Genomic DNA, 15,109 nt, shown 5'->3' with positions numbered 1-15,109 from the left:
AGAAGGAAGGCAATATATATGACCGTTGCCGCCAAATCGCATGATCATGGTGAACGAACCGTCGGCAGAAAGGATGATTAATTCGAAACTTTTTGTGCTTCCTTCAAGGAACACCAATATATACAAATAATCAAATATTTGAAAGCAACAACATAAAAATAAAAGCATCTTTGAGTGCTAGTGTAGGCAATCGCCCACACAAGACCACATGTGACTCCATCACTAGGCTTGGAACATGTAATGACTTATCTTTGCTTGATTGAGGATCCATTTTTTTGATTTGTGTATTGTTCTATGGCGTTAACCATATTTTTCTTTCTTGACTACTTTAGATCCTCACGTTTTTAGATACTAGGATTTGGATATTAGAACTTCAAATTCCTTTCTCCAGGCTTTAGAGGGTATGATTATAATATTTTGTGTCTGAGGCCAGTTCGGACCTTGAGCAAAGAAGTGAAAGAGAAAATAATACTTTTTCCTTTTAAAAAATATTACCAGAAAAGAATAAAGGGATTGAAACAGAAGCAGCAGCAACAAATGGATGAGGCTTCTATATGAGGCCGATCCGAGGGCGGCTAGGGTTTCTCTCTCTCTCTCTCTCTCTCTCTCTCTAAACACCTAACTGGTAGTGGGTTGGAATGCTAGGGTTTCTGCAGTGAGGAGGCGCTGTGCAAACTCTGCCATGGGTGGCCATCGGAATTAGGGTCCGAGTGACCGATCCGAGCTCTGTCTCATTCCTTCTCTATATTTATCTTTCTCTTTCCCTCTCTCTCTCCGTCTTTGTACAGGAGGAGGATGGCAACTGGCAACCCTTTCGATCTGCTCGGCGACAATGACAACGACGATCCATCGCAGCTCATTGCTAAGGCGACGGCTGCGGCGGCTGCCGCGCCGGCTGGAGGCAAGAAGGCCGCGCCTACGGCAGCGGCGAAACTCCCCACAAAGCCACTGCCTCCGGCACAGGCTGGTGAGTGGAACTTCTACGAATTACATTTGGTTGAATTGTCCTTTTGTGTTGGTTTTCGTCTTTTTTTGCGAATGGAGCCATTGTTATTGAATTTGTTGCTGGCTATTGCAGCACATTTTTGTGCCTTGGTAAATTGGCCGAAGTTTGTTGTTGTTATGAGTTTCATTGGATTTTTGCTTTAGTATTCTTAAGTAATTTATACGGTATGGAGGCGTTCCGTGAGGGGCTCTAAAGTCTTTCCCTTTTGCACCTCTTATTGCTTTCTTGTGCAATGCTTGTTCCATGGACTGCTCTGCTCTTCTTAGTCGTTCGCTCGATTCTCATGGTGCATTTTTCGGCTCCAAAATTGGTGAAAGTTCGACTTTTTGATTAGTCTTCTCCCTTATTTAGTTTAGCAAATCACTTGGTAATGCATTTTCTCGTGCAGAGTTTAGTGTAGATTTTATTTTAGAAGTTGGCGTGTTTGTTTCTGAATTGCCTGGTGCTTTGCTTTTCACGTGGCTTGGTGGGTTTTCGTTTGTGTCTCTTGTCTTAATATTGCTATAGAATTATCCAATTATGTTTGAAGAAGTCCGTGTGGGCATGCGTTCACATTATCATTGTGTTTATGTGATTATGTCCGTGTTTTTTTCAAGCACATTGGTTCAGTTTTGGTACCACTGTCCCATAGAATTGCTGGATTGTGGTTGACGGTTTGGTGGTCACGGGGTCTTGACATTTGATGGCGTTGCTCGTGAGCCTAGGAAGCTCGGGCAATCATGGGTTCTAGTTAGGATGAGATTGTTGCTTTAGTAGATTATCCTATTCTACGGAACTTAACATGAAACTGCATCATCTACTTTCGGCTGGATTGCTAGCTTCAGGCATTTATTCATTTGTATGAGTTTGTTAACTCTAAGAATGTTCTTGATGAAAGTTAGTAAGGAAAATGAGAGCTTCGCATGTTGTTAGGGAGGTAAAGAGTCTGTTAGTTCAATTCTATGTGTACGCGAGATGGTGGAAGCCTTGTCAACCACAGATTGTCCATCGGTCTTGTGGTAGGAGAGATCAAAGTGAATCTAATTTGATTGAATACTTATAAGAACTGAATGATATTCTTATGAGTAAATAACATAGGATATTATTGTCAGTTGGATCCAGGCTTGAGAAACTTTTGACAGATCTGTCCCATTGCTTTGTGCAAATTCTTCATCTGTTTATGAAGAATACCTTGTTTGATTTCTTTGGGAGAATGGTTCTTCCTGGAAGGCTGAAAATTCAGTTCTAGCACTGCATAACTTCACGCCTGCCAGTGTGTTAGTTCTTCTCTGGTGTAGATCAATAGATTCAATACCTATACAATTAACATCTTCGGGCAATGCAGTCTGCTCTTATTTTGGTTGCAGAACTTTTCTTACTGTTTAACAAATTAATTCATAAACTGCATAATTAACAGTGAGGGAGACTAGGAATGAACCTTCTTCTGGTCGTGGTGGTCGAGGTGGCCGTGGGGTTGGACGTGGTGGAGGCCATGGAGGTGGGCAGTTTAGGGATTTCAGTTCGAATGAAGGTTCCTATAACAATGGGTTCACAGGAGGCTCAAATTTGGGTGAAGATGGAGAAGTGGGAAGGCCTTCTGAAAGGGGTCGTGGTGGCTATGGTGGACCTCGTCCTCCTTACCGTGGTGGTCGTCGTGGTGGTTATGGAAATGGAGAGACAGGTGATTCTCAACGTCCAAGAAGGCAATTTGAGCGCCGTAGTGGAACAGGTCGTGGCACCGAACTTAAACGGGAGGGATCAGGTCGAGGAAATTGGGGAACTCCAGCTGATGAAACTTTTATCCAGTTGAGTAACTCTTCACATGCATGCTATTGTTTTTCATGTGTATGAGTGCCTTCTATCCTGTACAAAATATTCATGTGCTGGTTATATTGATTAATGCATTTTCTGACCATGGGCTAAGAATGTTATTTATTGTGCAATTGCTATTAATGATTCAGAGCAACAGAGGAGCTTGCAACTACTGAAGAGAAGAGCATGACACCTGAAAAGCAGCCGGAGAATGAAAATGTTCCTGGAGAGGCAAACAAAGAAGATGCTTCTAATGAAGCAGAAGAAAAGGAGCCAGAGGATAAGGTAACTCCTTTGCTATTTTATGTTTTCTATTCACTGTGCTCCTATGATCTATTCTGTATTACCAAATATTTGGGTCTGCAAGGACTCCATTAATGTGGAATAAAGATATATTTTGGTTTTATCTTTTCCTGGTGGATCACTTCTGATGGCCTTGGTTATCAGAATTAGGGTGCTTTTGAGTCTTGTTACTCAGTACTGAAGATTGGAGACCCATGGATCTCAGAATGAAACCCCTTCTGTTCTGACGTTCACAATCTTGGGGCAGTTAATGTATGGGATCCTCAGCTTTTTAGGATGTTGGACACTTGCTTTGCCAAAACAGACATGGTGCTCATGCCAAGTAGATACCACATCAGATCCGTGTATTGCTGATCTGAACTCTCAAAACCCTCTTAGAAGTGAGTTTCTGGTACATAGATTTATGTTGATGACTCGGAGTTTTGTTTGTTTTCTAGATCCTGGAGCTCTTCAATACCAGCTTCAAGCAGGTTCTGAGATTTTCCCATGTTTTCATTCAAGGCTGTTACTTCCAGTTCCAATTCTTCACACCAGACTGAACTGTTGTCTTATAAATGAAATTGTGGGACTGATCCATCTAACAGTATTAATGTCCATAAGATATTTGAAAATCAAAATTATTGTTGGAAAGAAATAACAAAAGGCTGTAGAGAAGAGTATAGAAGTTTGTATTCTTTTTTATCCCATATATTTGTTTCCAAATTTAATACGTTCATATTATTTCTGATGGATTTTCTGATATTATCCTATCTGACGTCGAACTGGCCATTCTCCAGTAGTTGGGATTTGACAGCAGTACGTTCATGTTATTTTCTGATGGATTTTGCGATATCTGATGTCGAACTGGCCATTCAAATCTATTGTTAGTAAGCTGTATTTCTATTACTTATATTCTTGTGCCTCTTAGTTATTGTCTACTAGTAACTGGCATTTGACAGCATTTCAAGCTAGTGCTTGTGCTTGCTTATTGACATTCAGTTGCATTTGCATTACATATCTGTTTTTTGTTTTTCTCTGAAACTTTGAGTACATAATTTCTGAATCTCTGGCTTTTTTTATTAAAAGGAAATGACTCTTGAAGAGTATGAAAAGATCTTAGAGGAAAAGAGAAAAGCTTTACTTGCAACGAAGGCTGAGGAGAGGAAGGTTGTCCTAGACAAAGAGCTTGAGTCTATGCAACAACTCTCGCTGAAGAAAGGAAATGATGATGTATTTATTAAATTGGTCAGTCCACTTTCTTGTTCTATAAGGCTTAACTGTAGTAACCAAAATGTCTTTTTAGTTGAGCTGTTTGATGGTCATTTTTTACAAGTTTCCTTGTTTTGATTGTTTTATATTGGTGTCTCATAGGGGTCCGAGAAAGATTTGAATAAACGGAAGGAAAGTTATGACAAGGAAGAGAGAATGAAAAAGGTACGTGGCACAGTCATATTTATTGCATGTTTTTGGCATAATGTATGCATTGCGAAATAATTCACTGTTGCAGCAAGCCTGGCTGGTCTTAAAAGCTTGGACTTCTCTCAAGAACCACTTCTGAATTCATTAGTTTCATTTCATGAACCAGCATTGTGCATTGTGCTGACAATATGAATCATGCTGACAATTCACACATCTACATCAACGCTATTGCAAACTGAATCAATAGCTCTAGCTTCATTTGTGTATGGAGGACTGCAGTAGGCAGTGGTGGAGCCTGAAATTTGTATAAATTTTGGTGGAACCATGTGGGCAAGTGCCCCACACATGCCTACATGTTTCTCTGCCACTGGCAATAAGCTTATCATATCTTCTGCCAAAGATTCTTGTGGAGAGGGCAATTGCCATTGCAACAGATCCCTAACTTACCTGAAAGTGCTATGTGTTCTCAAGTCTCACCTGCAGCAATGTGACATGGAAGATGGATAATGTCACCATGCTATGAAGCTTAATTGAATAAACTTAATTTGTTCTTCGATATTTGTCACGTTTTCAAGCATGCATTCCTTTAGTTATTTTGCATGCCATGGCTATCTTCTATTTATTTCAATTTTTGATCCCCTTGACAGGCCCTTAGTATCAATGAATTCTTAAAGCCAGCTGAAGGAGAAAGGTACTACAGTGGAGGAAGAGGTCGTGGGAGGGGACGTGGTGATCGTGGAGGGTTTAGAGGGGGCTTTGCTGGTGGCAGTCTGAATGCACCAGCTGCTCCTTCTATTGAAGATCCAGGGCAGTTCCCCACACTTGGTGGAAAGTAGAACTTGTCAATGTCGGATGCTTGTTTCTTTATTTCTTCCATTCCGTCTTTTAAGGAGTTGATGCAAGGATCCACACGAATAATGAGGCTTCCTGTATCTAAAACTGTTTTCAATGATGTATATTCAAACTGTTGTCTTTTTCTATCTGTTGCTTGAACTTGTGTTCAATTTTGATCTAGCGTTCATGGTTAGAAGGTCTTTAGGAGTTGTTATAACCAAAGCGTTAGTCTTTGAGTTTGGACTCATTATCTCGTCAATTATTTGTGTTGATCATCATTTGTGCTTGCTTTCTTCTTTTCTAGACGTGTCTTTTCTTTTTTTGTGCATGTTCACCCTTTTCTTAATATTAGCAGCCACATTTCTCTTGATTGGGGTACCGTTGATTTCCTGATGATGTATAAATTTAGTGCTCTTGAACAGTCTGTGTGCTATTAAACAGCGAGTTTAACAATATTTCTGTCATAAAGACGTCTTGAAGAATTCAGAGGAGGATTGCTACGTGTCGAATGTTGGTCTGCGGCAGAGCTTTCTGCGTGTTTTAAAAATTTGAACCGAGGCTGCTGCCGGCAAATTTTCCAATATTCTCCAATGCTGTCATGACTGAATTTCTCGCTCCAATTCCTCGAAACCTTACTGACAACTACGATTTCTCTCTTAAGGCTGGCAAACAGGCCAAGCTTTTCGTATTACATTCGACTCCGCGTCCTTAGGCTCTTGGTGTAGTTCATAAAGTCGAGCTTGTATGTCACAAAGAAAGCTTTTTGTTTAAGCCGAATTTGAGTAGGTGCTTAATTCAACTCCGCGAGTTTGTAATTCAATAATGGAACTTGTTTAACATATTATACGGCTAATGTATGCAAATAATTTATTGAAATGTCCTCTAATTGAAGATGTTCATTTGAGACTGGCATGTTGTCGAAATATTACTACTTCCAGTGACAAAACAATGATGGCAGTCATAGACTTACGCTGGTTATTTAGGATCTTCATGACGATGAATCCAAACCCTGCCTGTAATTTTTTTTTTTTTGTCCATAGGTGCTTGTAGTGGAACTAGTGAAGCCTTTCCTTTTTGAGTGGTAGAAATTAGTGAAGGCTGAAAGCATCAGACTCAGTTAATACATGTACCCACCCTATTTCTCCAAGAAATTTCAATGTTGCATGATTTCTTTACCTGTTAACTATTGCAAAGTAGTTTCCTCTGCTTCAAATAAAAGGTAACCTAGAGAGCGCACCTCTCTTCAGGCCGGCAACATTGCTTTATAGTAAGTACTGTTCCAAAAAAATTCTCGTATGGGAGGAGTCCCATAGTGGGCAGCAGATTTTCTTAGATCTGAAGATCAAGAGCTCCCGCGGGGGCACAAGTGGGTCTTGTCAGATTTGCCAAGTAGTCAGACAAGATCTCTGGGTTTAGTTTCAAAATAATCGATTTTCGATGCAAAGTCAAGATAATCGATTACTGGTTACATTTGAACTAAAACTTGGACAAAGTCTGTTCTGTTGAAAAACACACTGAAACCCTTTATATACACCCATTATTAATTGCCGATCGGCCATGGAGTAACCGTGATGAGATACAGAGAGTTGACAACTCTTTCTAGGGAACCCCATTAAATTGTCTGACCCTCGGAGAGATCTTTCGTAAAAAAGGTCCCTGGATGGATTCAAAAGAACACAAAGGAATATTCCCAGGCTCTGCAATTCAACAATCTCGAGAGAGTCCTAAAATAGATACTGCTCATTAGCACTTCGGCTTAATCACGCTGTACATGGAAAATATATGGAGCAAAATTGGGACTAATTCACCAAAGTCGATAACTGAAGCTAACCTCAGGCCTTTACGAGAGGTCGGAGGTCAAACCAAGCAGCCAAATGACGTGAAGAAGACTCGGGCTCCGCAGGGCATTCAAGCTTCACTTCAGTCGGGCTTTAAAGATCGTCACACGAGACGCGCCTCATCTACTCATGATCCCAGTAAAAAGTTCTGAGAGACCTGTATGACATGTCCACGCCAGATGCTGAAGTAGTCTCCTCCATGATCGGTCCACTGTTCTGCTGTTGCTGTTGCTCGTCCCGCATCCTTCTGCTTCCCCTTTCAATGGGCAACGGATCCAAGGATTGCAGTGGCAGAAAACCAGCCTCCATCATCACATCGCCCTCTAAAATTCGGAGAACCTATTTGCAGTAGAGGAGTGGAATGTGAGAAAAGGCGAGCTAAGTACATAAAAACGACATGGAGCAATATGGGCACTAAGATAAGCTTTTTGGGATGAACATATCACCTGAGACATACGAGGTCTTGAATGTAGATCCCTCTGGATGCACAGTGATGCAGCATGCAACATACAAAGGACTTCATGTTCTGAAAATCGGCTTCCCAATCTTGGGTCCACTAATTCGTCAATAGCTTGTTCGTCTAACAAAGGGCGCGCCTGAGCATGTATTATAACGACGGGCACATTGTAAGCATAAACGAATGATGGCAATACAAGCACAACCAGAACCAGCAGGTCACAATAATGAACAATATGATTCAGAAACATTTAGTGAGTAATAACAATAGTGAGACCTATTAGGGGTGAATCTACTGACTAGATCTGTTACCCATTCTGTGAGGCACTGTTGGCCTTTGGGGCGATGTATGTCAACAGCTTTCCGCCCTGTAACAAGTTCCATTAAAACAACTCCAAATGAGTATACATCTGCCTTCTCCGTAATTTGGCCACTCTGGGCATACTCTGGCGCTAGGTACCTTTATTCCATACAGTGATTTTAGTTAGAAACATGTCCAGAACCAACTAAAGTTTAGGCATACACACACATGCATGCGCTTACCCAAAGGTCCCTATTACTCGCGTATGCACTCCTCGATCACCATCCGGCTGCCATCTTGCCAAGCCAAAATCACCTACCTGAAAAGGTTTACTTGATCAATAACTGAAGAATCTGGCAAGCAAGTCAAGAACGCACACCAAGAAACGGATAAAAAGAATAAACATGGAAGATGAGTGAAATATTGTCGCCTGAAAAGACTCGTAGGCTGCACACTATAACCTTCACCAGTAACAAAATAATAATTAGTCTCGTTGAGATTTGTTCTTTTTGCAAGTAATGCCAGGGCAGGGAACAGATAACAAGGCAATAATGGCAATGCAACTGGGAAAGTAGAACAGAGTTAAGGATCAGACACTGATAGTACTGTGTTTACAGAAAAACGGGTAAGGGTAAGGAAAGTCATAATGTCACGAAAATAGCAACATTTATACCAGCTACTGCTAAGCCATGTGCGAACTGGGCAAGTTTTGCACATTTGAATGCCCTTTGTTCTTTAGTGCGGTTTGGGAAGAATTTTGATTTGACATGACATAGTTAAAGATCCGGGGATTAGATTTTGCCACTGAACTGACACAAAAAATCAGGAAAACCTTATAGTGGACTGCTTATTATGAAAAACTATTATATGCATTGTTAAATCTAATTGCTGAATCTTAAAACAACACAAAGGAAGTCAAAGTACAGCTAATTTTGTTTAGAACTTTGTCATTAACTGGAAAGATGATTTTCAGCTTAGAGAGCTAAGAACTAAATTATAAAGTGAAAAAATCATGATTAATGGAAATTGAGGAAGAAATACTTTTGGATTCAAGTAAAGCAGGATGTTTTATGAATTTCACCTAGCATTAACTGGAGTATCTGCCTGTCAACATAAATAGCAGATAACTAAACCCTAAAGCTAAAAAAATGCAGTTGGTGCAATTTGATGAATCACAAAAATATTAAAAGAAAATCAAAAGCAGACATACCAAAGGTTCAAAATCGTGGGTGATAAGAATGTTGTTTGGCCTCATATCACGATGAACTATGCAGCCAACTCTACATTCTTCATGTAGATACCGCAATCCTCGAGCAGCACCAATTGCAATCTTTTGTCGAGCAGGCCATTCCAATGGCTCTTTGCTATCCCCTGCAGATGACAACAGCGGCAAGAAAAGAAATCAGTCACATTAGAAACTTAGAAGAAGTGTGGTAAAAAAGTGAGCCAGATATGGGCTAAATGGCTAAAAACAAATCAAGAAGGAGAAATTTCACAAGTTATTTGAAACATGTGGGCTCAATGAATTTTGCAGTCATACTAGAAGCTAATTGAAAAAGGTGGAACCGTGGAAGACTTTGCCACAGCACACAGCTAATAAAACAACGATTTTGACTTCCTTTTTCAAACTAGAAGCATCAGCATTCCAGTTGTCTTCTCTCCTGAAATTTGCTGTTGCTGACGAAAACAATACTAATCCTACCACTACTTAATAATAATAATAATTATTGAATACAACTGTACTTTCACAAGCGGAGGATAGATGTGTTACCATAGAGATGGTAATCCAGCGACCTATTGCAGATATACTCATAAACCAACAATCTTCTCCTGTTCTCTATACAGAAGCCAATCAGCATCACAACATTTCGGTGTTGTGCACAGCTAAGAACTTCTACCTCAGAGCAGAACTCCAGATCCCCTTGGAAGCTTGCCAGTTTGTGCTGCTTGACAGCAATGGCTTGTCCATCAGGCAAAATTCCTCGGTAAACAGAGCCAAATCCGCCTTCTGCTAGAAAATTTGCATGTGAAAACCCACCAGTTGCAAGCTCCAGTTCTGCGTAGCTGAACGACCTAGGAGGTTTTCCAAACACCGGTGCTTTGTGTTGACATATTGAGCAAAGTGGAGGAGGGCCTGGAGGAGCATTTCTTGACAAAGAAATTGCTTCTCTAACATTAGTTGATAAAGTTGAATCTGTCTGATAATTTGTCTTCCCAGCAGAACCAATTTCCATATTTGATATTTTCTCAAGGAGTGCTTTTGTTGTGGCAGTTGTAGTTGTATTGTTAAAATATGAACTCTTGTCTCGTTTTGATGAGGATCTATGACCAGAAGTCCAATATTGGAATTCTAAACTTGTTGAGACTGGACCTGAACTACCACTTTCTGAATCAGAATATATTCCCGGTTCTCCAGATTCACTTGCTTCATCACCATTTGCCGCCAATTCCTTTTTCAAGGACAAACCACCCTTGTGTCCAGTAGCAAAGGGAGATGTTCCAGGATCTGAACTTGACATTGAGGAAATTCCCGTCCCAGCTTCAGTAGTGGTAAATGAGGTCCCAACATCTGGAGTGCTTGTCGGAGTCACCACTGGCGCTCTTAAAGCACTCGATTGATTGGAAAGACTTTTGGAAGTAATCTCAGAGCTCTCCAGCTCAGAGGACAAAGCAGATGCGGAATGGGCTTTTGTTTTTGGGGATCCAGCTAAATTGAGGCGGAGAACTTTTGGCTGTGATCGTTTCATAACCACAATATTACACTGCAGCTCCTCAACACAGTGTTTTTCTTCTTGCTTTAGCTGCCTTTACGAAAGAAAAAGATTGAATTATAAGATCAACAGATGAGCAAAAGTTGGAAATTTAGAGAGCCCAAAAAAAAAAAAAACCTGATATTACTCAGTTCAGAAAATGAATAAAAATGATTATAATTCGCTAAGAAATTAAGTAGCATCCATAACACTTTACATGGGACAAACTATGACAAAAATTTTATAATTAAATATTACTTGTCCAATATGACCCAGTTTGCTTGCGCTCTCTTGGTTTCAGCAGCCACAGCACCACAGGGAGACCCAGAGACTATCTTTATCTTGATGTTTATCTGCACCATGATGAAAATTCTGATTAACATCATTTGGCAGCATCGGTGCCTGTAAGTAAGGTGTTCCTCATGGAAAATTGCTCATGAAGATATAATTGCCAATGGATAAAACTAGAAAAAATGAACTAGCAATACAACAAAATTTGGTCATTCACATAAAACATATCAGTTACAGTTATAACATTAGACACAAAGCAGGCATAACCTCCAAAGGCAGTTACAATTCCAATTCCAGTGCTATGGAATCACCAGACCAGCTGAATGGGGTGAGCCAGATGGAAGTGTTTTGAGCGAATACAGTTCAAAGTATTGAAAGAAAAGACCAGAGGGAAAGAAAACTTTGTTCACCTTATTGGGATCATAAACATCTTGTAGCTGCAGCATCATCTGAGAACATGAATCTGTAATCTCACTTTTATGCTCTGCAGTAGTACCCAGATGAGAAGACTTCTTATGCCCGCTTGCACAGTCACCAGCAAACCTAGGGAAGCCCCAGAACTTTTTACCTGGAATACAATGGGATAGACCAAGACCAGATTTGACAACCAGACAAGAAAGTGTTAGGAACTTCAAATGAACTTACAAGCAGCCTAGATGTGAAACTCATTCTGAACAATCGTACGTTACATAAATCATATCAATTATAAGGCCCTTCCCACGATCAGCTTATGGCCTCACATATTCCAATTCAGTATACACTATACCTCCGGAATCTTCATTATTGCTTATTCTTTTCTCATGGAAATGACATAAAGGCACAGACTTGGCAGGTCCCTCTAAAATGTAGATAGAATTCGTGACGCATCTCTCCTCATGGCAGATTATAGGCAACACTCAGACCAGAGAGCATACTAGGCTAACTAAGCCAAGGGATAGACATAAATATCACCCGATATCGTCACACTAGATGAAACGTGAAGATATTGACTGAACGCAGCATTTGCCAAAGGACACCATTGTGAAATTCCAGAAGAGGTTCTTCTTTATATATTGTAAGTGCTTTTTCCAAAACTTTTTATATATTTTATAAATTTCATTTGATTTATATTTCCAAAGAACCAATTATTTGTATATTGTTTAAATTATCTTTTATAACTTCCTAAAATCAAAAGATACTTTTTCTAAGAAAGACTGCTTTTGCAAAAAAGGAAAAAAAAAATACTCACCAAGAAAGACCGAGCAAAAAAATGTTGACTATTCATTAAAGCCCATATCTAACAAAATCAAAGTTCTCGGTTACCAAAATTAAAGTACCGAATGGCTAAATATTACTTCCTTCCACACTTGAAGCTCCTCAGCATCAGCCGAATCATCAACCACCCATTCGCATGGAATAAACAACCATCTTCTAGCCATAAACAACTACATAACAGTGAAAATCTTACTCCCGTACTTTACTGCTATAGAAGGAAACCCATTTTTATCGCACTGGCCCAAGGGTGACTAACATTAAATCCAGCTACAGCACATCGGCAAAACGGCCAAGCTAACCAGCCACAATTTCTACAGTGAACAAGAAGGAAGTAATGGGGGATCACAGTACCTGAACTTTGTGCCGGAACCACCACCAAGAGAGTTATACAGTCCCCAGGCTGAACAACATGAGTGAGAGCCCAGATAAGTGCTGTCTTTGGAATCTCTTTAGATGCCTTAACAGCAACCACAACCTTCTCCGCAACATCGAACCCTTTCTCCTGCCTTCCGCGCCTCAAATGCAGGTTGGTGCTCATCGCACTGTCTCGACGATCCCGCTCTAAGAACCTCCCGCCGAATCCACTTCAAAAAAACGTCATTTAGCTCTCTCGAACCTCAGGCCCTCCAGCGGAAACGACTGCCCTTTTTCTTTTAATGGTGGAGCAGAAAAGCGAGCAGCAAAAGGGACTCGTCAGAAGAAAGAAAGCAAAAGAAATAGCTCCCTCATCACACCCTTTTCCACCATAAGGGCTCATGCCTCTAAAAATCCTCACTATTCGGCAATAGTTAAGACAATGCCCTTTCCTGTTCTCGATAAATAGGATCCTCTTCGATAAAACTAAAATGAAGCCAGTCAGGAGATTGTGAAAAGCAAAACAGAATTCAGATTGCTGCCCCTGCAGCCTTGTTTCGAAGAAGGTGGAACTGTGGAAGATATACAGAAGACTTAGAATCTTGCTACGGCGGAACAGGGAGGGGTATTTCTCCGCCAGAAGGAGAATGAACAGCTTGCACCGAAATCCTAGCTTCGAACCCAGAAAGGTGCTTCTGAACCAAGAAGCATCGTAAATTTCTGTCCCGAAGATCGAACCGAAATTTGCGGATGGAAACAAGAAACCTCCAAATAGCAGCAGAAGAAAACAAGGTGCAATGTAACCAACCTCGGGAATGGGAAGCACAAGAACCAATATTTAATTCAACAACGTCTACAGAAGTGGTAGCAGAGCCTCTCAAATTCAACAGAACCACAAACTAAAATGCGAGCATCTGTCTGTCCAATGTTCCCCAAGCCAGCAGCAGAAAAAGAGCATTGGCTCTTGCTTGCAAATGAACTAGGCAGTTCTAACACTTGCAAGCTGAGTATTCACAGAAAAGAACCAAACAAGCGTTGGAAGACCGCACTGTATCACCGGAAACCGCGATTTCTCTCCCCCATTTCAGCTAGAGCTCTACAGTGAAAATCCTTCGTAGCAGAAACCTAAAAACTCTGCAACGTTAAAGTACCAGAATTCTTCATGAGCTCCAGAAAAACTGATGAAAAAATCGAAACATTGCTCTGGATAAAAGAAAAAAAATGCTTTAAAAAAGGAGCTCTTCTTCAAGATCTCGAAAGACGTGAAAGGAGCAGACAATGCGGTAAATTTTAACAAAAAAAAAAAAAAGAAAGAAAAAAACGACATCGAGGAATAAGCAGACATTAATGAGTGAAGACACAAACCACAGAAAGTCAAACAAACCTAGCAAGCTCGCAGCCTCCTTCTTCACCATGTTCCGTCTCGAAACGTGTCCAAACATTCATCAAGATGAACTCTGAAAAAGAAGAAACTCAGTTAAAAATCTGAGAAAAACAATGAGAGAGAGAGAGAGAGTCCTGATAACGAAAATGCAGTTAAACAAAATTCGACGAAGAAAGAGAACAGTGAAGCATCTTTAGAGAGAAGAAGAGAAGAAGAATCGCTTGACGGAAGCAGCTAAATAAACAAGGCGAACAGTTGCACATTCACTCGAGATGTAAAGAAGAAAAAGAAGAAGAAGAATTTCACCTGCCGGCGGTAGAACGCAGTCAAAGAATTCACGGAACAAAGAGACCAACAACGTCAAACTCAGCTACAGGAAGAAGAATAAGAAGAAGACGCCAGACTGACGGACGGACAATAACTTCACCAACAAAAAGCAGCATTCTGTTCAAAAGAAGCCGAGGAACAAAGAAAATAATGGAGAGAGAGAGAAAGAGAGAGAGAGAGAGAGAAAGAGAGAATACTTTTGGATGATGGAGGACTCCGTCCGTCGCCGTCCCTCTGCTTTCCCTCTCCGTCCGCTTAACCCCTCCCTCCACTCTCTCTCTCTCTCTCTCTCTTCCTGCTTCTGACTGCCTTACTCTGTATTATTTTTAAATTTTCACCATTCTCTTCTCCGAATTCTGATTTTCTCCCGCAGTTGATAACTGAATTCCCGTCCCTACCCACGTGAAGTACCACAATTTACTAGGCGCCATTCTATCTCGGTTTCTCCGCCCTCCCCTCTGCCGCGAAGTCCGAATTTTGCCGTCGCTCTTCAAACAGTCGTTCCCAAAAGAGAGATGGACACGACGCCGCCGGCCCGCCCTTCCCTGAGTCCGCTACCGGCGTCTCCCCTCTCGAAGGAAGGAGCATCTGTCAAAACCTTCTTTCAAACGGACCCTGCCGCCCGTCCCCTACGTTCTTTTCATTTGTGACCGGCGACCTGCATTGCAGTCGTTAATGAGATATCACTGATGTACTGTCTGCCCTTCCCTTCCGGCGTTCCCCCCATCAACTGACGACTGACGTTTGAACATGAAGTACATCTCCGGTCGCTTCTCTCCAGGCTAGCTAACAAGGGACTCCTGGGACGCGTCCGCACCCTTT

At 41.0% G+C, this 15,109-nt stretch overlaps 2 protein-coding genes across 2 annotated transcripts; one reads left to right on the top strand and one right to left on the bottom strand.

Moving 5' to 3' along the window:
- Positions 1-532: 532 nt before the first annotated feature.
- Positions 533-5,478, top strand: LOC116264080 (RGG repeats nuclear RNA binding protein A). The gene is made up of 6 exons (XM_031644041.2): positions 533-967; positions 2,403-2,790; positions 2,947-3,082; positions 4,166-4,324; positions 4,451-4,513; positions 5,146-5,478. The coding sequence occupies exons 1-6, from the start codon at positions 796-798 to the stop codon at positions 5,332-5,334; spliced, it is 1,107 nt and encodes a 368-aa protein (XP_031499901.1). The 5' UTR covers positions 533-795; the 3' UTR covers positions 5,335-5,478.
- A 1,573-nt stretch (positions 5,479-7,051) lies between these two features.
- Positions 7,052-15,109, bottom strand: LOC116266776 (inactive protein kinase SELMODRAFT_444075-like). Its single transcript, XM_031648128.2, has 12 exons — positions 14,485-15,109; positions 14,267-14,381; positions 13,961-14,033; positions 12,574-13,710; positions 11,379-11,536; positions 10,936-11,030; positions 9,699-10,732; positions 9,138-9,298; positions 8,170-8,246; positions 7,927-8,086; positions 7,617-7,766; positions 7,052-7,509 (listed from the first exon to the last, which is right to left on the bottom strand). The coding sequence occupies exons 4-12, from the start codon at positions 12,758-12,760 to the stop codon at positions 7,294-7,296; spliced, it is 2,238 nt and encodes a 745-aa protein (XP_031503988.1). The 5' UTR covers positions 12,761-13,710; positions 13,961-14,033; positions 14,267-14,381; positions 14,485-15,109; the 3' UTR covers positions 7,052-7,293.

Source organism: Nymphaea colorata, chromosome 1, assembly GCF_008831285.2.
Source record: "Nymphaea colorata isolate Beijing-Zhang1983 chromosome 1, ASM883128v2, whole genome shotgun sequence".
Taxonomy (NCBI): domain Eukaryota; kingdom Viridiplantae; phylum Streptophyta; class Magnoliopsida; order Nymphaeales; family Nymphaeaceae; genus Nymphaea; species Nymphaea colorata.
Note: the sequence above shows the minus strand (reverse complement) of the source record. Positions and strands in the feature narration are given on the sequence as shown.